The 24,702-nt window shown below is 44.1% G+C and overlaps 1 protein-coding gene and 1 long non-coding RNA gene across 4 annotated transcripts in view; one reads left to right on the forward strand and one right to left on the reverse strand.

Annotated features, from left to right (window-relative positions):
- The window catches only part of LOC148145065 (uncharacterized), a 72,509-nt gene extending 62,812 nt beyond the window's left edge, over window positions 1-9,697 (reverse strand). The window contains exon 1 of the long non-coding RNA XR_015750875.1: window positions 9,684-9,697. This is a non-coding gene — a long non-coding RNA (uncharacterized LOC148145065). The remainder of the gene's footprint in view (window positions 1-9,683) is intronic.
- Window positions 1-24,702, forward strand: part of mdfi (MyoD family inhibitor) — a 124,871-nt gene that overhangs the window by 30,683 nt on the left and 69,486 nt on the right. Inside the window, exon 3 of one of the 3 annotated variants that reach the window (XM_043716263.2) lies at window positions 13,550-13,669. The exons of the other annotated variants lie outside the window; for them this stretch is intronic. Within the exon in view, the coding sequence (XP_043572198.1) occupies window positions 13,550-13,669 (120 nt within the window). The remainder of the gene's footprint in view (window positions 1-13,549; window positions 13,670-24,702) is intronic. 3 annotated transcript variants of the gene reach the window in all.

The raw sequence follows: 24,702 nt of genomic DNA on the forward strand, positions 1-24,702 counted from the left end.
GCAGGCCTGAGGGGCTGAATGGCCTCCTCCTGCTCCTAGTTCTTATGTATGTGATTTTTCCAAAATCTTTCTGTCATTTACACTTTTCTCTCAGTGTGTGCAGTGATGGCTGAGGGAAGAGGCTGAGACTGTACAGCACAATGTAATCAGCAACATTTCTGATTGCTGCTTCTCAGATTCCCCCAACTCCTGCAAATATTCTTTACCTGGGTATTAAGTCATCAGGTACTAGTGAGAGATACACTGGGACTTATGTATGGGCTGGCTATTTAACTGGAGTGTGCATTTCCCAGCCTGATCCTATCTCAGCCAATAAGCACAGAGTCTTTAAGGAGCATCAGGATACTGGGAAAGTGTAGGACTTCTCAAAGATCCTGGTAGCTCGAGTGGACAGGGTCAATTGTAAGATTAGATGAACAGTCGCAGGACAACCATGGAAGCGAATTAGAATTAGAATTAGATTTTATTGTAGTATAGAAATACGGGAACACCGTGAAAACTGTACAAAGTTACCATTCACAGGTGTCATCATGACTACAAAGCCATAACTCAAAAAAACCCAATAATTTTTTAAAAACCACAGCAGTAATGGTGATGTCTGGGACATTGTCTGTGCAGTATGATTCCATGAGAATGACTATGTCAGGCTGTTGCATGATTCGCCTGTGAGACAGCTCTTCCAGTTTTGGCACTGGCCCCCAGATGTTGGTGAGGAGATCTTGGCAGGGTTTACAGGGCTGCTCCTGCCACTTCCTGAAGAAGGGCTTATGCCCGAAACGTCGATTCTCCTGTTTCCTGGATGCTGCCTGACCTGCTGCGCTTTTCCAGCAACACATTTTCAGCTCTGATCTCCAGCATCTGCAGACCTCACTTTCTGCTCCTGCCACTGACATTTCCAGTGCCTCAGCCAATGCCAAGTCATCTATCCATTTCGGCTTCGTGTTTTGAGGTTTTTTCAATAGTTGAAACAACTGAGTGGTTTGCTTTGCCATTTCAGAGGGTAGATAATAGCCAACCCCATTGCTGTGGGTCTGGGGTCTCACATTGATCAGGCCAAGTGAGGATGGCAGGTTCTTTGTGTAAATGACATTTGGGAGCCAGGTGAATGTTTAAATAGATTCAGTCAGCGTTAGATTATGTTATACCAGAATTTACTGAATTCAAATTCATCCATCTGCTACATTCGGATTTGAACCCAGGCCCCCAGAATATTCCTTGGGTCTCTTGTTTAGTCACCCAGGAGCGATATTGCAATGCCTCCGCCAATGGGAGTGTGAAGGGTATTTCTTCTGTATTTAACCCCGGGTTGTTCCCAGCTGGGGTATCCGAAATAGAATTATTCTTCAGCTTTGGAGTCAATTAAAAATCAAATTGTTCTGGGAAACTAGCGTTACTGACTTTTCTAAATCCAGTAAGTGCACACTGGAGAAAGAGGGCACAATCTTCAAAATTTGGAGAAATCAGCAGAGCAGATGAAAATTCATTGATAGAAAATTGTCAAAGATTGCCCCAGAGAGAGAATGTGGTTGAGAGAGAGGATTGTGGACTGAAGAAGAGTGTGCAAACACACACTATAACACATCCTACACATCTCTCCCTATTTCCCGTCTGGATGTGTGACTGCTCCAAGGGATTTAATGTTTTATCATTAATGTCTTTATATATTTTGGGATTTAATGTCATCATTTTAATTCAGTTAATTTAAGAGTATATTGATTTGAATAACACCCTCTTTGTCTATATTGCTATATTGGATTCATATGGTTACTTTTTAAATGCCTCCTTCATAAATTTCCTTTCTTATGTTGGTGGGTTTTGGGGGGCCTGGCTCTTTAGGACATCCAGATTGTGAGAGTTACACACATCCAAACCCTCTCCCTGCCGATAGCATAGATCCAACTCACTCATTCTCAAATCAAATCTGGCACTGCCCAGGAGCCCGGTCTGGGCCTCAGGGGCCTGGTCTGGGTGTCAGGGGCCCAGTCTGAGTCTTAGGAACCCTGTCTGGATCTCAGGAGCCCAGTCTGGGTCTCAGAACCCTGGTCTGGATCTCGGGACCCAGTCTGAGTCTTAGGAGCCCAGTCTGGATCTCAGGGGTCTGGTCTGAGTCTCAGGGGCCCGGTCTGGGTCTCAGGGGCCTGGTCTTGGTCACAGCACACTGGTCTGGGTGTCAGGGGCCTGGTCTGGGTCTCAGGAGCCTGGTCTGGGTCTCAGGGGCCCGGTCTGGGTCTCAGGGGTCTGGTCTAGGTCTCAGGGGCCCGGTCTGGGTCTCAGGGGCCTGGTCTGGGTCACAGCACACTGGTCTGCGTCTCAGGACCCCGGTCTGGGTCTCAGGGGCCTGGACTGGGTCACAACACACTGGTCTGGGTCTCAGGGGCCCGGTCTGGGTCGCAGCACCCTGGTCTGGGTCTCAGGGGTTTGGTCAGGGTCTTAGGACCCTGGTCTGGGTCTCAGGGGCCTGGTCTGGGGCTCAGGGGTCCGGTCTGGGTCACAGCACCCTAGTCTGGGTCTCAGGGGCCCGGTCTGGGTCTCAGGGGCCTGGTCTGGGTCACAGCACACTGGTCTGCGTCTCAGGACCCCGGTCTGGGTCTCAGGGGCCTGGACTGGGTCACAGCACACTGGTCTGGGTCTCAGGGGCCCGGTCTGGGTCGCAGCACCCTGGTCTGGGTCTCAGGGGTTTGGTCAGGGTCTTAGGACCCTGGTCTGGGTCTCAGGGGCCTGGTTTGGGGCTCAGGGGTCCGGTCTGGGTCACAGCACCCTAGTCTGGGTCTCAGGGGCCCGGTCTGGGGCTCAGGGACCTGGTCTGGGTCTCAGGGGCCCAATCTGGGTCTCAGGGGTCTGGTCTGGATCTCAGGGGCCCGGTCTGGGTCTCAGGGGCCTGGTCTGGGTCACAGCACACTGGTCTGGGTCTCAGGACCCTGGTCTGGGTCTCAGGGGCCCGGTCCGGGTCTCAGGACCCTGGTCTGGGTCTCAGGGGCCCGGTCTGGGTCTCAGGGGCCTGGTCTGGGTTTCAGGACCCTGGTCTGGGTCTCAGGAACCTGGTCTGGGTCTCAGGGGCCCGGTCTGGGTCTCAGGGGCCTGGTCTGGGACTCAGAGGCCTGGTCTGGGTCTCAGGGGCCTGGTCTGGCCACCAGCTGAAATGACAGAGTTGTGAGCTTTGAGAGAGCAATGGTTGCTATGGTCATCTGACTGAGTTTGAACAGCTGTGTTCTCTCTCTGACAGGCCCTCAACTCTCTCAGTTCTCACTGAAGGGTCAACACAATTTTCTAATCCTAAATTAGGGTCAGAGTGGGAGTGAGTTTGGGAAGTAATATTCTCATCTCAGGGAGCAATCACCGAAATGTCTCCAGTGCAAGTTCCTTAAATATGGAGACATCACTCTCTAGTCCAGATCTGGTTCTTCAGAACTAAAGAAGGGTCAACATTAACTGTCTCTCTTTTCACGGAAGTTGCCAGACCTGCTGAGTTTCTCCAGCAGTTTTGGAGTTTGTTCCAGCAAACCATTTGCTTTCTGAATCACTTGTTGGTTTCTTCATGCTAATGTCCTGATTTCCCTATTTCAGTATACTCAAGTTCCTCTGAACACCAACCTTTACAAGTTAGATTTCTTTAAAAAATAGTCTGTTTTCTATTCTTATGACAACAGTGAAAATCTCACCCTGCCCCACATTATCCTCCACCTGATACTTTGATGAAGCAAATGAAGTTGTCAGTGGTACATGGGCGAACAATCATATTTTCTGTACCACAGGCAAGCCACACTGAATGGTACCCCCACTATTTACATACATAGAGTTTCAGCTGTCATTTCAATCAGGGCCACTGTGTATCATCTGTTTAAAGCCTGAACTGTCCTGTTGGAAGAGAAGGAGAAACATTCTTTAGGTTTGAATAATTTAACAATTGCTTTTCCAGAAATCTCTGATTTCCTCCTGCCAGGAAGACTGACATCTTTTGAGGAGAGTGAATGAAGGAGCCGGAATACCCCAGGATCGCTGCTATGTTTAGGCGAGGCCAGATCCAGGTTCTAGAGCAGCAGCTAAGTCCAGGCAATGAAGCCAGAGTGTCTGAGGACTTGCCAATGAACAGTCAGTGGAGGCAGAGGGCCTGGACCCTTCTCCTTGGATTGAGACACAGTGTCAGTAAAGTCTTGGTTGTCTTTTTTGAGGGAGTCACCCCTTAGCTGAAGAAAGTAACAATGAGATAAAGCTGTCAACGTATTTCACTCAGTGCATCAATGACACACAATGACAGTAAGTTTAATCACAGTTAGAGGAAGCATTTCCTCCCACTGATGAAAATCAGAGCTAATGAGTGAAGCAGAAAGCGAATGGTATCCAGAAGTCTCAGCTCTTGCCAACTATACCTGGTAGAGAAGAATGGGATATTGGACAAGTCCTCTGGGAGTGTTACAGACTACATTCCATCAACAGCCACAAATGGTAGATGCCCTAGTGAGGCCTCATCTAGAGTACTGTGTCCAGTTGTGATCATCCTACTATAGGAAGGATATTATTAAACTGGAGAGGATTCAAAAAAGATTTACTAGGATATTTCTGGGAATGGAGGTTTTGAGATATAAAAATAGACTGGAAAGCATGGGACTTTATTTACTTGAGTTGGAGATTGAGGGGTGATATTTATAGAGGTAATGAAATCAGGAGGAGTATGGATAAGGTGAATGACTGGGGTCTTATCCCTAGAGTGGGGTAGTGTAAAACTCGGGGGCATATTTTAAAGGAGGGGAAAAGGATATGAGGGACAACTATTTTTACACAGAGAGTGGTTCAAGTATGGATTGAACTGCCAGAAAATGTGGTGTATGCAGGTACAGTTACAAAATTTAAAGAGACATTTGGGTAAGCACATGCATAGGAAAGGTTTAGAGAGATATGGGTCATGTTTAGTTTGGGAACATGGTCAGTGTAGACTGGTTGGACCAAAAGGTCTGGTTCCTTGCTGGATGACTCTATGACTATGCCTTTAACATGTGAAAAGTCACATATTTTTGAGATAAAAAGGGACTTCCAGACCTACCGGATGAAATCTCAGGCCTTCAACACAGATTCCTAAACATTGAAACTTCAAGAAGGGAAACGATGCCCCATTGTTATTAACAGGAGCCAACTATCTGCACAACATCTTCCCAACAGTGCCCAGGGAACATTAATATAAACACTGTGCATTGAGACAAAAACATCAAACCTCAGAAATAGCCAATCAAAAGATGGTTCATCAATTACAAGCAGCCTGTGGGCTGGAAGGCAATGGCTTAGTGATATTATTACTCATCTCAGGGAGATAATGGACTTGAATGTGTGGCTGGGGAACTGGTGCAGGAAGCAAAGATTTAAATTGTTGGATCACTGGGGTATGTTTAGCGGTAAGGATAAATTATACAAGAGGGACGGGATGCACCTTAATAGGTGGGGGACCAGCATTCTGGCAGGTAGGTTTGCCACTGCAACACAGCTGCGTTTAAACTAAATAGTGGGGGGGGGGGGGGGGGGGGAGGGAACAAACTGGAAGTTTAAGAAGGAAGTTAAAGGGAAAGTTAAAACAAGAGAAGTCAAGAAAGACAACGAAATCAATGGAGCAGAAAATTCAAAAAAGGATCACGTCGTAAGATCAAGTGAACTAGGGATTGATAGGAAGGGTGAGGGGAGTAACAAATTAAAAATATTATATATGAATGCACGAAGCATTAGAAATAAGATGGATGAGCTTGAGGCTCATTTGGAAATTGGCAGTTACGATGTTGTGGGGATAACTGAGACGTGGCTCCAAGTAGACAGGGCCTGGGAAATGAATATTCAAGGCTATACGTGCTATTGTAAGGACAGACTGACGGGCAGAGGGGAGAGGGTGGCCCTGTGGGTAAGGAATGATATTCAGTCCCTTGCGCTGGGGGACCTAGAATCAGGGGATGTAGAGTCAGTATGGATAGAGCTGAGAAATTCTAAGGGTAGAAAGACCCTAATGGGAGTTATCTACAGGCCCCCAAACAGTAGTCTGGATGTAGTGTGTAAATTGAATAAGGAGCTGAAACTAGCCTGTTGCAAAGATATTACTACAGTTGTTATGGGGGATTTCAACATGCAGGTAGACTGGGAGAATCAGGATGGTACTGGACCCCAAGAAAGGGAGTTTGTGAAGTGCCTCCAAGATGGATTCTTAGAACAGCTGGTGCTGGAGCCTACCAGGGAGAAGGCAATTCTGGATCTGGTGTTGTGCAATGAACCGGATTTGATCAGGGACCTCGAAGTAAAGGAGCCATTAGGAGGTAGTGACCACAATACAATAAGCTGTAATCTGCAGTTTGAAAGGGAGAGGGTAGAATCGGAAGTGACAATATTTCAGTTGAATAAGGGGAACTATGAAGTTATGAGGGAGGAGCTGGCCAATGTTCAATGGTGCAATACCCTAGCAGGGATGGCAGTGGAACAACAAAGGCAGGTATTTCTGGGTATAATGCAGAAGATACAGAATCAGTTCATTCCAGAAAGGAAGAAAGATCCTAAGGGGAGGCAGGGGTGGCCGTGGCTGACGAGGGAAGTTAAGGAGCATATAAAGACAAAAGGGAAAAAGTATAACATAGCAAAGATGAGTGGGAAATCGGAGGACTGGGATGCTTTTAAAGAACAACAGAGGATTACTAAAAAGGAAATACGCAAAGAAAAAATAAGGTACGAAGGTAAACTGGCCAAAAATATAAAGGAGGATAGTAAAGGCTTTTTTAGGTATGTGAAAAGAAAAAAAAATGGTTAAGATTAAAATTGGGCCCTTGAAGACAGAAAAGGGCGAATTTATTACAGGGAACAAAGAAATGGCAGAAGAGTTAAATTAGTACTTTAGATCTGTGTTCACTGGGGAAGACACAAGCAATCTCCCAGATGTAATAATGGGTGAAGGATCTGAACTGATGGGAATTTATATTAGGCAGGAAATGGTGTTGGAGAGACTGTTAGGTCTGAAGGCTGATAAGTCCCCGGGGCCTGATGGTCTGCATCCCAGGGTACTGAAGGAGGTGGCTCTAGAAATCGTGGATGCATTGGTGATTATTTTCCAATGTTCTATAGATTCAGGATCAGTTCTTGCGGATTGAAGGGTGGCTAATGTTGTACCACTTTTTAAGAAAGGAGGGAGAGAGAAAACAGAGAATTATAGACCAGTTAGTCTGACCTCAGTGGTGGGAAAAATGCTGGAGTCAATGATAAAGGACGAAATTATGACACATCTGGATAGCAGTAACAGGATAGTCAGAGTCAGCATGGATTTACGAAGGGGAAATCATGCTTGACTCATCTTCTGGAATATTTTGAGGATGTAACTCTGAAGATGGACAAGGGAGATCCAGTGGATGTAGTATACCTGGACTTTTAGAAAGCCTTTGATAAGGTCCAACATAGGAGGTTAGTGAGCAAAATTAGGGCACATAGTATTAGGGGCAAAATACTGACATGGATTGAAAATTGGTTGGCTGATAGGAAACAAAGAGTAGTGATAAACGGCTCCCTTTTGGAATGGCAGGTGGTGACCAGTGGTGTGCCGCAGAGATCAGTGCTGGGACCGTAGCTTTTTACAATGTACATTAATGATATAGATGAAAGTATTAAAAGTAATATTAGCAAATTTGCTGATGACACAAAGCTGGGTAGCAGGGTGAAATGTGAGGAGGATGTTAGGAGAATACAGGGTGACCTGGACAGGCTAGGTGAGTGGACAGATGCATGGCAGATGCATTTTAATGTGGATAAATGTGCGATTATCCACTTTGGTGGCAAGAACAGGAAGGCAGATTACTACCTAAATGGAGTCAAGTTAGGTAAAGGGGCAGTACAACGAGATCTAGGTGTTCTTGTACATCAGTCAATGAAAGCAAGCATGCAGGTACAGCAGGCAGTGAAGAAAGTAAATGCTGGCCTTCATAACAAGAGGAATTGTGTATAGAAGCAAAGAGGTCCTTCTGCAGCTGTACAGGGCCCTGGTGAGACCACACCTGGAATATTGTGGTCTCCAAATTTGAGGAAAGACATTCTGGCTATTGAGGGAATGCAACGTGGGTTCACGAGGTCAATTCCCGGAATGGCGGGACTATCTCACGCTGAAAGATTGGATCGACTGGGCTTGTATACCCTTGAGTTTAGAAGGCTGAGAAGGGATCTGATTGAGACGTGTAAGATTATTGAAGGATTGGACACTCTGGAGGCAGGAAGCATGTTTCCGCTGATGGGTGTGTCCCGAACCAGAGGACACAGTTTAAAATTAAGGGGTAGGCCACTTAAAACAGAATTGAGGAGAAACGTCTTCACCCAGAGAGTGGTGGGTGTGTGGAATGCTCTGCCCCAGAAGGCTGTGGAGGCCAAGTCTCTGGATACTTTCAAGAAAGAGTTGGATACAGCTCTTAAGGATAGTGGAATCAAGGGTTATGGGGATAAGACAGGAACAGGATACTGATTGAGAATGATCAGCCATGATCATAATGAATGGTGGTGCTGGCTCAAAGGGCAGAATGGCCTATTCTTGCTATTATTGTCTATTGTCTATTGTCATCTATTAATCTAGAGACCCAGGCAACATTCAATAAAAAAAACAAAATTAAGAGTCTAATGATGACCACAAAACCATTGTCAATTGTTGTAAAAAGCCCATCTGGTTCACAAAGGCTCTTTAGGGAAGGAATACTTACCGGGTCTGGCCTACATTTGACTCCAGACGCACAGCAACGTGTTCGACTCTTGAGTGCCCTCTTGGCAATTAGGGATGGGCAATAAATACTGGCCTAGCCTCATCCCACAAATGAATAAAAAAAACTTAAAACCCTAATTCCCTTATAAAAGTCACGAGAGTCCTATAAGAGCATAGGATTGCTCTCTCATTAAAGAGAGATGACTGGTGATGGTTTAACCTGAGGGTGACCATGTGCCAGGTCAGGGGAGGTGATGAGAACAAGATCCTTCATGGTCACCTCAGTCTGTGTGGGAATTAAACCCATGTTGTTGGAATTAACCCAGTATTGCAATTCAGCCATCCAGCCAATTGAGCTAACTAACCACTGCCCTTTACACACTCACACATACAAAGAGACACAGACTGAGCTGGGGGGTAAAAATGACATGGTGTTAGGGGTGGAGGGAAAACTGGGAGACCAGCTCTGTGGTTCCTGCTCACAGGGATTGCTAAGATGATTGTTATGATTCTTGAGCTGGTCAGATGCTGGCCTCCTTCTCTGAAGGATTCCATTGGTTTTCAAGAGGCTACCGCATTCACAAAAGGTCTTTGACTTATCTATTAAAAATCACAGCTTACAGCTGAAGGAAACAGAAACTTTTTTTTTGTCTTAACAACTCTGGCCAACATTTATTGCCTGTCCCTAACCGCCCTGAGAAGGTGATGGTGAGGTACCTTCTTGAACCACTGCAGTCCACCTGCTATAGGTTGACCCACAATGCCAATATCCTTTCTCTGCATATCTAATTACTGTTCAATTATATTCCTATTCTGGTACTTCATCATATTTCCTTACTCCAGTGATTAACCCCTGCTTTTGTTGAAAGACTACCTGTTGCAGTTTTACTCACAAACTTGTTTTATCTCTGCACCGTGTTGCAGATTTTCCTGTCCATGCATGTTTTTCCCTCCAGAGCTTCACAAAATTCAAATGAGTGAACAGAGATCGTACCTGGCTCATCAGAGGAACTGCCTTTCCCAATCTGATCCTTTCTGATTTCCTCAAACAATTTGCAATTTAGTTTTATTTATATCCTTGTATTAATATAGGTCAGGTCAGGTTCTGGCTCTACTGCCTGTGTTGTGCTGTGTGATTCTCTGATTTATATGTTAATAACAAACAGCAGCTTGTGTACTGACACCTGGAGACTGGATTCAGACAGCTTCATGCTCAGACTCATGTTTGAGGTTAAATGACTCATTGCTCACACACAACCTCCCCATTTACATTGGTTTATTTATGCTTTGGTTACAATTCCACAAGTGTCAGCCTTCTGAGTGTTGGGACTAGAAAACAGATAAATATCAAGAATGTAAGCATGAATCTGTCTGTGTTGCCTCAGTCCACAGACACTTCCCACAGCAGCAGAGCGTAGGCTGCAGAAAGTGAAGATAAAACATACAGAAACATGAAGAATTACAGAAAGCCTACAACACAGAAGCAGATCAATAGGCCCATTATGCTAATGTCTGTGTCTAGAATCCACCTGAACCTCCTTTCACTCGTCTCATATATCCCTCTAATCCCACCCTATCCCATGCGTAGTTGTTCCCATCCTGCCCCCATAACCTTTCATGTCTGGTTTAATCCTAAATTTTCCTGTCAGTTCCAGGTTGTCTCCCTCCTTGCAATTTGAATCTTGATTCTCTTCTGGTACAGTACATTGGGTCTCCATCTTTTAACAGACTAACCATCCTTCCTTACTTTATGTTAGAAGGTTTGTGGAGAAGCCCTGGTACTCTCTGGCGTTGAGACCATTAGCACTTGGATTTCTGCTTGGATCGGGATAGACTACATTTTTGGTCCATTTCTTTGCCCATTGGAATTATCAGCCAAGGTGGATCTTGGCACAGAACATACCTGTCCACAGACTGATGGGTAGGGGCAGTCAAACCAACTGAAACGTTGGCTGATAATTCCTGCAGTAATTCAAGATGCAAGCAATGCCCATTGTCCCTGGAGATTAATGTTTGGCAAAGACCATTTTGGGCGATTTGAGAGCTGTGCAATCCATTCTATTTCCCAAACTATGAGCCATCTCTGACTGTTTATTCCACACAAACCGAAGGCAGGAACATTTCTGAATGATTTGAGTCGCAGGTGTGTTTCTTTACAGTTCGCACCAAAGAGTTTTGCAGACCAAATAAATTATTTTTAGAATTTTTCTACTCCATTGAATTTTTTTGGCTCTTTTTGGAAGTTGCACAGTGTTGCAGTTTTCTCAGTCAGGATGAGATGATTTCTGGTGTTAACATATTAACTGATTTTACTGAGGTATTTGTATTGCTGCAGAAGTGGCAAGGCTTGGAAATAAACACGGATTGGTTTAAGTTTCACTGAATCTTAAACTTCACACAGAGATTTGATATTAATATCACAAGGACAGAGAGCCTTTATTATGGATTACGTTTCCCCCCCCCCCAACTCCCCTCGGCAGCCAAACTAGTCTTTAACTTGAACCATAACATCAAAAGGATTCATCCAACCGCAGACTATTTCCAATCATTTATCCTCTCTTACCTCACCCACAGACTGACTGATGGACTGTAATTAAACAAATGAACTTGTCATTTCTACAGCAGGAATGTCACAAAGTGCATTACAATTGATAAAGTTAAAAATCACACAATGCCAGGTTACAGTCCAACAGGTTTATTTGGAAGCACTAACTTTCGGAGCGTTGCTCCTTCATCAGGTGGTTGTGGAAAATAACACCATAAGGCACAGAATTTATAGCAAAAGATTACAGTGTTGTGCAACTGAAATAATATATTGAACTAACCTGGGGGGGTGTAAATCCCAGAACTTTTACATATTAATGAACCAAAACCAGCAACTCATTCTAAAAGACGAGAGACTTAACAACAATCTAGGGTTGTTCAATATATCATTTCAGTTACATGTCACTGTAATCTTTTGCTATGAATTCTGCGTCTTATGATCTTATTCTCCACAACCACCTGATGAAGGAGCAGCGCTCCGAAAGTTAGCGCTTCCAAATAAACCTGTTGGACTATAACAGTGTTGTGTGATTTTTAACATTGTCCATCCCAGTCCAACACCGGCCTCTCCACATCCTGGTTACAATTGATAAGCTCGTCAGTAAACACAGTCACCGTTGTAATGATGGAAATACAGCAACTAATTTCAACTACAAACAGAAATGTGGTCCATAAGACATAGGAGTGGAAGTAAGGCCATTCGGCCCATCGAGTCCACTCTGCCATTCAATCATAGCTGATGGGCGTTTCAACTCCACTTACCCGCATTCTCCCCGTAGCCCTTAATTCCTTGTGACATCAAGAATTTATCAATCTCTGCCTTGAAGACATTTAGCGTCCTGACCTCCACTGCACTCTGCGGCAATGAATTCCTCAGGCCCACCACTCTCTGGCTGAAGAAATGTCTCCGCATTTCTGTTCTGAACTTACCCCCTCTAATTCTAAGGCTGTGTCCACGGGTCCTAGTCTCCTCGCCTAACGGAAACAATTTCCTAGCGTCCACCCTTTCCAAGCCATGTATTATCTTGTAAGTTTCTATTAGATCTCCCCTTAATCTTCTCAACTCCAATGAATACAATCCCAGGATCCTCAGCCGTTCCTTGTATGTTAGACCTACCATTCCAGGGATCATCCGTGTGAATCTCCGCTGGACACGCTCCAGTGCCAGTATGTCCTTCCTGAGGTGTGGGGACCAAAACTGGACACAGTACTCCAAATGGGGCCGAACCAGAGCTTTATAAAGTCTCAGTAGCACAAAGGTGCTTTTATATTCCAACTCTCGAGATAATTGACAACATTGCATTCGCTTTCTTAATCACGGACTCAATCTGCATGTTTACCTTTAGAGAATCCTCAACTAGCACTCCCAGATTCCTCTGTACTTTGGCTTTATGAATTTTCTCACTGTTTAGAAAGTAGTCCAGGCTTGTATTCTTTTTTCCAAAGTGCAAGACCTCGCATTTGGTCACATTGAAGCCATTTCTTGGACCACTCTCCCAAACTGTCTAGATCCTTCTGCAGCCTCCCCACTTCCTCAGTACTTCCTGCCTGTCCACCTAACTTTGTATCATCGGCAAACCTCACTAGAATGCCCCCAGTCCCTTCATCCAGATCATTAATATATAAAGTGAACAGCTGCGGCCCCAACACTGAACCCTGCGGGACACCGCTTATCACCGGCTGCCATTCCAAAAAAGAACCTTTTATCCCAACTCTCTGCCTTCTGTCAGACAGCCAATCCTCAATCCATACCAGTCGCTCACCTCGAACACCATGAGTCCTCACCTTACTCAGCAGCCTCCCGTGTGGCACCTTATCAAAGGCCTTTTGGAAGTCTAGATAGACCACATCCACTGGGTTTCCCTGGTCTAACCTACTAGTTACCTCTTCAAAGAATTCCAACAGGTTTGTCAGGCACGACCTCCCCTTACTAAATCCATGTTGACTTGTTCTAATCCGACCCTGCTCTTCCAAGAATTTAGAAACCTTATCCTTAATGATGGATTCTAGAATTTTACCAACAACCGAGGTTAGGCTAATTGGCTTATAATTTTCCATCTTTTTGTCTTGATCCTTTCTTGAACAAGGGGGTTACAACAGCGATCTTCCAATCATCCGGGACTTTCCCTGACTCCAGTGACTTTTGAAAGATCTCAACCAATGCCTCCGCTATTTCCTCAGCCACCTCCCTCAGAACTCTAGGATGTAGCCCATCGGGGCCAGGAGATTTATCAATTTTAAGACCTTTAAGGTAACAATAGGATAGTGTGTTTTGAGTATGATCGATTGTGACAAAGGTTTCATTCTTTGTTGCAGACGATGGGAATGAAGGAGCAAAAGATTATTTGTTGTCAAGAGAAGATACTGCAGCATTCCCGCAACAGACATCTTCCCAAGAGGTTAGAGGTCACAGTTCAATGGGAGATGCTATAACAGGTGAGTTCAATCAGTTAGCAAAATAGGGAGTTTGCTGAAGTTCAAAACATGTCATAATCCTCAAATCGCCGAGATGGAAAACAAAATTGTTGCTCCTGATTTTCAAAAGATTCCAGCTGGGGTATTGAAATGGGGAGATGATGGTGCCATGGTAATGTCACTGCATCAGGAATAAAGAAGTTCAGAGTAAGGCTCTGGGACATGGATTGGAATCCTCCCACCACAGCTGGTGAAATCTAAACTCAAACAATCAATTGGCCTGCAGTTGAAAGCTAGTCTCAGTGATGGTGACCATAGAGTCAACCTTGTGTTTTCTCGGTTGAATACAAGTTGAATTGAGTTTTCTGGAATGTATGTTGCTGTGAGACCTAGCCTCATATCTTATCAAACACGTCTCATTAACTATCACCTCGGCCTTAGGGTGCTCCTCTTATCTGACCTCTTACGCATTCCACCATGTTCCATATGCAGAATAACTTGGCACTGCCAAACTGTCCTGCAATGGACTGACAGCCCTGTTGCTGGTGCCATGTTTAAAGGCCCATTGAGCACCCAGAGAAGCTCTGTCAGTCTGGAGCTGCCCTCCACAGTTGCTGCAAACAGGGCAGAGGGGATAAATAGGCACCCCTCTGTGTGGACACAGACATAAAGGTCCTGGTGAAGGGGTGGAGTACAGTCCTGTTGTCCTTCTCCCCCCAGCATCTGTGAAACAGAATGAGTTAATATTTCCAGTCCAGTGATTCTTCTTCAGATGCTGCCAGACCTGTGAGTTTCTCCAGCAGTTTCTGTTTTAGTTGCAGCCCTGTGGGAGCCTGGCATCTCTGACTGAGGGGGGCGATGTGCAGAAATGTAGTTATGGAGTGAGTCTCAGAGACAGTGAGCGCTCTGACAGAGAGTGACAATCCCACTTGGAGATACAGCCTGGGGCAGTCCCTGGGCTGGGGGAATTTGGGGGCTTTGGGTGTCCCTAAGCTCACAGTGTAGTTGCTGCAGCATTACAGTGAGAGTTACTGGGGCAGTCCAAGGGGCAGCATTGAAGGGCAGAGTGGCCTCTAAGTGGCCTCCAGAAATGCGACAGGAAGGTTGTTATGGGCTGGCACATGCCATAGAATCATAGAATCCTTACAGTGTGGAAGCAGGCTGTTCGGCCAATCTAATCCACACCCTGAAGAGCATTCCACTCAGATCCAAACTTCCTACCATGTCCGAGTAACCCTGCATTTACAATGGCTAACCCACCGAGCCTGCACATCCCTGGACTGTGGGAGGAAACAGGGAACACTCAGGGTAAACCCATGCAGACACGGGGAGAATGTGCAAACTCCACACAGTCACTCGAGGGTGGAATCAAACCCAGGTCCCTAATGCTGTGAGGCAGCAGTGCTAACCACTGAGCCACCGTGCCACACATGTCGGATGCTAACATCATTGGATGTAGTGAATGTGTGACCAGTGCCCTGAGATGTTGGTACCTAGTTTCCAACAGCAAGGGTCACCAGGTACCCAATTTGATTTCTACACCGAGAACTGTCAACGTCAAGTTTGCTCAGCAAATTTGGTAATATGGGAAGCTGAATATTCAGAAGGTGAGTTGAGGTGTTAATAAAGCATATAACAAGTGCTAGTCCCCCTCAAACTGGCAACACGCCTCTGCTGAGGAAGATATTCACCTCACCACTTGTGAAAATCAGAAAGGATGCAGAGAGCTGCTTCTGGAATTCTCAGGGGATTTTCCCACCACTGTCCATTCAAGCCCTGATACAATTCCACCCACAATGGACTATCACCGCTAGTTGCAGAAACCAAATCAGGTTTCCTCGGGTCTTTGTGGGAGGGAATCAGCCATCCTTAACTGGTCTGGATTATAGGAACTTTCATACCCAAAGCAAGAACTCTTATCCCCCTCTGAAATGGTCGAGTAAGCCACTCATTTCAATGGCAATTTGCTTGCCTTGCCAGTGGTGCCTGATTAAAACAAGATTTCATATACTCCCCCAATAGCCACCTGTCATGTAATTTTATGCTCTCCAATACTGAGGATGCTGTCTGCTGCTGAGATACAGTTCCATAAACTCTCTGGTACTTTCTCCAAGCAGCTTTCCCCCATCAGTGCCCTTTGACAAGATATTGATTATGGGTTGGGAATCAAAGTGAAAATAAATGATAAGATATTGGATCAGAAGTAGGCCATTCAGCCGGTCAAGTCAATAAGATGCTGGATGATCTGAGCATCCCCTACTCCACTTGCCCACCTTTTCTCTATAACCCTCGATTCCCTTCTGATTAAAAATCTGTCTATCTCAGCCTTAAATATACTGTACTTAATAACCTCAAGAGACCTCTGCAGAAGAATTCCACAGATTCACTGCCCTCTGAGAGAAGAAACTCCTCCTTATTTCTGTCTTAAATGAGCTAACTCCTCTTCAACTGAGAGTATTCCATCTGGTCCTAGAGTCTTCCACAAAAAGAAACAACCTTTCAGCATCTACCCTGGCAAGCCACCAAAGAATCTTAGATGTTTCAATAAAGTCACCTTGTCCAGTGAGTACCGGGTCAACCGCCTCAACCTCTCCTCATGAAACAGTCTCCCCATGACTGGTTTCAGTCAGGTGAACCTGTTCTGGGCTGCCTCTAGTGCCAGTATATCTTCCCCTAGGTACGGGGCCCAAATCGTTCATTGTATTCTTGCTGTGGTCAAACCAATGCTTAGTATAGCTTTGACAAACCTCCCTGCTCGTTGCCTTTGAAGGAAAAGCCAGTATTCCATTTGCCATTCCTATTACCCTCTAAACTTGGGTACAAGCTTTTCGTGTCTCATCTTCAAAGACTCCTGAAATCCTTCTGTGCTGCAGCTTTCTGCAGTCTTTCCCCATTTAAATAATAATCAACTCTTCTATTCTTCCTTCCACATCCCATAACCTCACATTTCTCTACATTACATTCCATTTGACAAGTTTCTGCCCCGCACTGAACCCTGTCTGTATCCCTGTGTAGACTCTTTGTACCATCCTCACCCCTTGCCTTCCCACCTACTTTTGTATCATCCACAAATTTGGCGACAGTACCTCACGCTTTGTAAATCATCAATATATATTCTAAATAATTGCAGCCCCAGCACTGTATCCTGCCAAGGTCTGCTAGTTGCAGACTGCAATGCCCCCTTTATCCCAACTCTCTGTCTTCAGTCAGTCAGTCCTGGTGATGCCTTGGCAGTGAAAGAATTTTCTGTGAGAAAGCTGGACAAAATAATTCAAAGCAGTTTAAAGACGCTGTTTTACTCTAAAGTACTCTTTAGTATTTAGTATCTTTGACTGCCAACATATGGCTTCTATTGCTAAATGGCAATATCACAAGTTCCACAATGGTTTCCACTGAAAGCGACAGAAACAGACTGAATTTTCCTCAGTCCAAAAGCATCAACGCCAGCAGGACAGATGGCCGTGTAGCTATCGGGAGTGTTGATGGTGATTTCAAAGTACAACCATCACATGAACAAAGAGGATCCTTGACCTAACTTAGAATTAAATCGCATTGTATTTTAAAGAGGCACCAGAAGGGTTAATGATGATAGGGGAACCAGTGGGACCATCATGATGGCCATGAAAGAAGTGCAGCAAGCATTTACAACAGGAAAGGTTCTTGGACCCAATACATCTTCCAGTTTCATGGATAATGATTCGGAGATGCCAATGTTGGACGGGGTGTACAAAGTTAAAAATCACACAACACCAGGTTATAGTCCAACAGGTTTAATTGGAAGCACTAGCTTTCGGAGCGACGCTCCTTCATCAGGTGATTGTGACAATCACCCACAAACTCTCTTCCCTCAATCCCACAACTCCATCTTTTCCCCATATCCCTCAGGTGCACTGACATATTTTTCTGTTATATATATCAACTTGACCAGCCTGGAGAAAGCACGAGAATGGACATCGACTCGGTGAATGACTGTGAATGACTTGGAGGGGAACCTGCAGGCAGTGGTGTTCCCATGTATTTGCTGCCCCTTCCTTCAAGTTGGAAGTAGTCATGGGTTATGGAGGGTGCTATCTCAAGAATTTTGGTGAATTTCTACAGAGCAACTTGTAGGTTGCATAAACTGCTGCTACTGAGCATCAGTGATGAAGACAGTGGACGCTTGTGGATGTGGTGACAATTCTATTAAAGATCAATGATATTGCTGTGGATCTGAAGTCAGATATAGGCCAGACCAGGTAAGAATGGCAGATTTCCTTCACTGATGGTCATTAGTGAGCCAGACGCGTTTTTCCAACAATTGACAATAGTTTTATGGTCATCAGCAAATTCTTAATTCCAGGTATTTTTAATGAATTCAAATACCACCACCTACCATTCAAACCTGGATCCCCAGAATATTAGCTGAGTTTCTGATTAATAGTCTGTCAATAATACCATTAGAGTTTTAACTCCCCCAAAAAAGATGTAGGGAGATTTTCCTGGATGTAGTGAAGGAGGTTCCCTTCTTGATTATGAAATGACAAATCCAGCTACACGTTAAATACAAAGTTTCACATCTTCATGCGTAAGAGTTGTCAATTTTCAGATCAGTTTTCAGTCCAAAACAATGAGTCTGTTAAATATTTTACAGCTCACCTTCAGCCTCTCCTGAGCGTTTCCTTTTAATATGTCAGTGATTTGCTCTGGATCTTATTTCCAGCAGACAATCCCAGCGATCAGTGAAGACCATACCTGTCTGAATCCCCAGTTGATCAGTCACCAGTCCAACCAGATACAGGGCAGAAACTCCAGCAGGAAATTAGGTTTCTGTGTCTGGGTTAAACACTTGGGGAGAATGGTGGATAAGGCCACTTACAAAGGCCACAGTGTCCAGTTGAAACATGGGTTGCTGACAACTTCAGTTCAGTAGTGTTGGTTGTGAAACAGAGGCACAGATGGTGATATGTAGAAAATTGTTTATTGTTTAGTCTGGGTCTCATTAACTTTGCTTTGAATTGCATTCATTCTATCATACCATTCTGTGCGAATACACCCTGTTCCCAAAATATGCTTCTTTTTAATGTAGCTGTATTTGGCAAGCAACCTGAATGAATTGCTTCACTATTATTACATTTCCCAGTTGGTGGTAAGTGGGAACTTGCCAGTCTAAAGGCACACAGTGTGCGTCATAGAGGCGATGTCACGGCATTAGCTGGAGGTAGACCGTGGGGTGCACTGCAATGAAATGTGCCTTAAAAACAGATTTAATTTAAAGGGCAAAACTAACGTTACTGTCTCTGATTGGTCGTCACCAATGAGGGACCATATATAAATGATTACTAGTGAGGTAAAATTGACATTGAACAAATGTAGGGATTGGTGTTTGGAGTAGGTTATTGAAGTAATGAGCCCCAAATAAATGCTTGATCAACCAAAGGAATGGGATGTATAAATAAATAACTCATGTTGTGGTCTAATAATGTCACATCTGATAGAAATCAGGATTTGGGATTTGTGTGGGTTCCAAGCTGAGAAAGTGCTCTCCCTGAAACATCATTGCCTTTTTATTCATTTTTATTTACCCAAAGCTGGGGTGTGGCTGGAACCACACTCAAAGGCAGTGCAGAAGCTGGTGTTAAAATGCAGTCAAAAATAGGCTACACATTCTTCTGTAGATGATGCTGGGTTTTATTGATGACAATCCAAAAGCATTGGGGTCCAGCTTTCTCATGCCAGCAGTTTTTTTTAAATTTCTAGATTTTATTAAACTGAATTCAAATTCTCACAATAGAATTAAAAATCACTTTCACTGGATAATTATTTTAGTCACCTGGATTACTGAACACTATCATATTCCGCTCTGTAACCTGTACTTGGAATAGTTGGGTGACGCAATGTTTTGCAATACTTTCACCTTCAGTCTGAATCCAACCCAGAGTGGCAAATGAACTAATCAAAGCAGAAATTGCTGGAAAAGCTCAGCAGGTCTGGCAGCATCTGTGGAGAGAAATCAGAGTTTCGGGTCCAGTGAGCCTTCCTCAGAACACAGATGTTGCCAGACCTGCTGAGCTTTTCCAGTAATTTATGCTTTTGTTTCTGATTTACAGCATCACCAGCTCCTTTGGTTTTATTGACAAATGAAGAATCTCTTCTGTCAGCTTCTTGTACAGGTCTCACATGGAAAACTATTGTCAATTAACTGTATTAAAATAAGTGGTTAAGAAAAAAAATCACCAGAACTCAAGGTTGGTAGATGTAGTCCCTGAAATATTGAAGTAAGTCAGAGAAGTAGCAGTATATAGGAACTGCTGATAAAATATGTCAGTGGCCTTTAGGATTTTGAATTGTATGATTAACTATTACATTCCTGGTGTAATGCTTCCTGTCAGGCTGAAGTGAAGAGGTAGGTCAGTTAGTCTGACATCGGTTGTGGGCAAACACTCAGAGTAAATGAACAAGCACTTTGAATTTCCTGAGGCTTAATCAAAGATGGGCAGTGAGGAATTATTACAGGGTTATGTATTTAATTAATGTAATCCTGTTTATGAAGTAATGACTGTGTGGAGAAAGGACAATCAAGTAAATGTGGATCTGCTGAAATGATTCAGTAGGATGTCACAGAGATTATGAAAAGTCTTTCACACAAGCAATGTTTAAAGAAAAAGAACATATTGGAATATTGGGTGACACAGTGGATCAAGAGTGGCTAAAACCCAGAAGGCATGCCCTAAACATGCATGCTGGCTCTCTGCAAGAGAAACTCAGCTAGTCTCAGTCTTGACCCCTTTCTCACAGTCCTGCTAATCTTTTCCCTTCAAGCACTTATAGGATGCTCACCTGAAGACTGTAATAAAATCTATCTCCATCATCTTTTCAGGTGATGTACTTTAGATTTTAGTCACTGTCTGTCTCAAATTGAGTGGAGTAGAACATTTTTACTTTGTTTTGATTTAATTTATTATTTTCACACGTACCTAGGTAGAGTGAAAAGTTTTCTTTTGTGTGCAGTACAAGCCGATTGTATAGGAGTTAATATGATGTTGCCTATTATTTTCAAGTTTAAATTGGCTTTGGGCAAGATTGGTTAAATATGTTGATAGCATCAAATTAGTGAATTTGGCAAAGATAGAAAATCACAAAAATGACAAAGATAGAGAGAGCAGAATGGACAGGTCATTGCCAGGGAAAATTGAAAATAGCAAGGTGATGCCTCTGTGGTTGGAAAACAAAGAGGAAGGAATATGCATTCACATGAAAATAGAAATACTTAATCTGAAAGTTCAAATTCACCAAGTCCCTGAAGGTGCAAATTCAGGTAAATGAAGCCATTAAATGGACATTAGTTTTTTGGCTTCAATAACAAAGGTAATCAGAAAAAAAAATCATGGTAAAATTATGCAAGGCACTGGCTCAGCAACAGATAGAGCAGTTTTTAGCACTCTGTTATATGGTAAAGGTAAAGTCAGAGCCTAACAACAATCCCCCATTAGACAGAGAGAACTTTTGGCACTTTAACCTGAGGTATCAGAACACCTCAGGAGAGGGGGGGAGAAGTTCAGAAGGACAGTCTGTCATGGTAGCCTCTGCCAGTGTGGGAATTGAACCCACTCTATTCGCATTATTCTGCATTACAACCAGCTGTCTAGCCAACTGAGCTAACCAATCCCAGCCTGTTGAGGGTGGCTCAGTGGTTAGCACTGCTGCCACACAGCACCAGTCACCTGGGTTCAATTCCTGCTTTGGGTGACTGTGTGGAGTTTGCATATTCTCCCACATCGGTGTGGGTTTCCTCCGGGTGCTGTGGTTTCCTCCCTCAATCACAAAGATGCACAGGTCAGGTGAATTGGCCTTGCTAAATTGCCCATAGTGTTAGATGCATTAGTCAGGGATAAATATAGGCTAGGGCAATGAGTCTGAGTGGGTTGCTCTTCGGAGGGGCGGTGTGGACTTGTTGTGTCGAAGAGCCTGTTCCCACACTGTAGGGAATCTAATCTTAAGCCACCGAGAGGAGACCATGTAGATTGCAGTGCAATAGAAAGAAACCCAGAGGTCATGGGGAAAGGCTTGAAAGACAGGCACAGTCTCTATTGGAACAGCGAATCAGATGAGATTTAATGGACTATTTCAGTATGATTAAATATTTGGATTAATAAGGAAAGATAGTTTTCTTCTTCTTGGGGCATCACTGATGAGAAGGTCATCAATTTAAAGAGACCAAGTAGATAGATTCTGACAAATACGTTTTATGTGATACATTATTGAAGAATAGAAGCGGCAGTAGTAATTGATCTGTAGACGCGGCAGTAGTAATCATTCTGTAGGAGTGGCAGTAGTAATCATTCTGTAGGAGTGGCAGTAGTAATCATTCTGTAGGAGTGGCAGTAGTCCATTCAGCCCCTTGACCCTATTTTGCCATTCTATATCATGACCGACCATCTAACTCAATGTCATATTCCCATGTCATCCCCGTTTCCATGATGTCATCAGTAACTAGAAATCTATCAATCTCTGCCTTGAACCTTCTCCATGACTGAACTTCCAGTGCCCTCTAGGTAGGGAATTCCAAAGATTCACCTCCCTCTGAGGGAAGAAATTCATCCTCATCTCACCCTAAATAGTTTCTCCTTTATTCTGAGACTGTCTCCCTTGGTTCTAGACCCCACAACCAAGAATAAATATTCTTTCCACTTCAACCCTATCTATCCTGGGTGGCATGGTGACACAGTGGTTAGCACTGATGCCTCACAGCACCAGAGACTCGGGTTCAATTCTCGCCTCGGGCAACTGTGTGGAGTTTGCACATTCTCCCCGTGTCTGCGTGGGTTTCCTTTGGGTGCTCCGGTTTCCTCCCACAGTCCGAAGATGTGCAGGTTAGGTGAATTGGCCATACTAAATTGCCTGTAGTGTTAGGTGAAGAGGTAAATGTAGGGGAATGGGTCTGAGAGTGGATTGCTCTTTGGAAGGTCAGTGTGGACTTGTTGGGCCAAAGGGTCTGTTTCCACACTGTAAGTAATCTAATCTATCCCTTTCAGAAGCTTCTACGTTTCCATGAGGTTCCCTCTCAATCTTCTAAACGCCAGAGAATCTTTCATCATAGGATGGAAGGATAGATCAATAGTGACATAGCATGTGCTGACACCTACCACTAGTTGTCTGGCTCATTGCCCTGCTAAAATGCCCACCCCAGTAGTGGAGCAGCCAGAGGTCAAAGAGCTATCTGCAGGCTCAATATCCCACACTCTCATCCCTTACTGGCCAGTTTTGTCGGAGTGGGATTGTAGGTGAGAATCCTAGAATTGAAACCCAGCAACCAATGATAAAGCTCTCCACATCCATTCTGACTCAGACAAAGGCATCAAATTCCAGCCCAAATTGTCTTTCGCTTGACTGATTTCATTGATTGAAGCCACAGGAATATTGGTGCAAGATATGGAAGTATCTCAGTTCTGGATTTGGGCTGAGGACTTGCTGATGCAAAATAGAGGCTGCGTTAGCCTGCACTGTTTGTGTGATACATCAAGCTGCGAGTCATCTCTTCAACCCATGGTGGACGTGACTGGGGAGTGTTTCATCACATTGCAAAAAGGTAACTTGTGCTCAGAGTGAGGACTTCAGCTGTGACAGTATTCAAAGTTTGGGAGAAGATTTGTACCTCGGGTGCTCGTTGTTGTGGTTCTGTTCGCCGAGCTGGAAAGTTTTGTTGCAAACGTTTTGTCCCCTGTCTAGGTGACATCCTCAGTGCTTGGGAGCCTCCTGTGAAGCGCTTCTGTGGTGTTTCCTCCGGCATTTATAGTGGCCTGTCCCTGCCGCTTCCGGTTGTCAGTTTCAGCTGTCCGCTGTAGTGGCCGGTATATTGGGTCCAGGTCGATGTGTTTGTTGATGGAGTTTGTGGATGAGTGCCATGCTTCTAGGAATTCCCTGGCTGTTCTTTGTTTGGCTTGCCCTATAATGGTAGTGTTGTCCCAGTCAAATTCATGTTGCTTGTCGTCTGCGTGTGTGGCTACTAAGGATAGCTGGTCGTGGCTAGTTGATGTTCATGGATGCGGATCGTTAGCTGTCTTCCTGTTTGTCCTATATAGTGTTTTGTGCAGTCCTGGCATGGGATTTTGTACACTACATTAGTTTTGCTCATGCTGGGTATCGGTGACAGTATGCTGCCATTCACCACACACACACACACAGTTTCTCTCTCTCCCTCTCTCTCTCTGAATCCACAGTAAAATCAATGCCGCTCCTTCCAAAATAAATATAAAGTTGGTTCACAAAGACACTTTCCCTGGTGGGTTGAAATGTTACTCATTGTAAAGTGAAGGGAAATCTGGTTTGATGTGTAAACAATCAATTCTCTACAACGTAGGAGGACAGTGGCAGTCCATCTCTTCCATGCTGAGTCATTGCCTCCATCTCTAGAAGGGAATGGAGGGAGAGGGTTAGGAAGGGAGAATCCAACCCTTTCTCCATTTCTTGGATACAGTATACAGCAAATACACATTAGCTCAGTGACACTTGGAGCAGTAACTTTAATTGAAGTTGCAACACAGAAACACCAAACTGTTTCACGTTTTGTGCTTTTTAAACAACAGAAAATTTCTCAATTACAATATCTACACTCACTGCGACAGCCCCCTAAGGAATATGCTTAGACAAGTCTGGTTTTATGGAACATAATTGTCTTCAAACCTTTTCCTTTGGGGTTTGCTTGGAAGATTTTGCCACAGCAATTTTGGCAATTTTTTTAACTGCATATCAGAGTGAGGGGATCAGATAGTTCCTGTTAACAGTTTAAGTTGTGAAATGAAAATAAAGAGAGGCAATATGAACTAAATAGTGTGATTCTATGGGGGCAGAGATTGGTTGCAGGAACAGTGTTATATGCAAATCAAACCTGTGAAGGTAGTAATGAAAACATGAGGTTACTTTAAAAAGCTCACAAAAACCTGGGCTTCATAAGTAGAAGCAACAACTCTAAAGGGAAAAGAAATTTTACTAAATAATTTTTAAACATTAACTGGTTACCTTTAACAGTAAAAACAAACACTGGTTCCATCAACAGCATTTCAATAGATAGCTCACTA

The sequence above is a fragment of the Chiloscyllium plagiosum genome, unplaced genomic scaffold, assembly GCF_037043375.1.
Source record: "Chiloscyllium plagiosum isolate Xiang-an unplaced genomic scaffold, Cpla_swu_hap1 HiC_scaffold_26, whole genome shotgun sequence".
In the NCBI taxonomy this organism is placed as follows: domain Eukaryota; kingdom Metazoa; phylum Chordata; class Chondrichthyes; order Orectolobiformes; family Hemiscylliidae; genus Chiloscyllium; species Chiloscyllium plagiosum.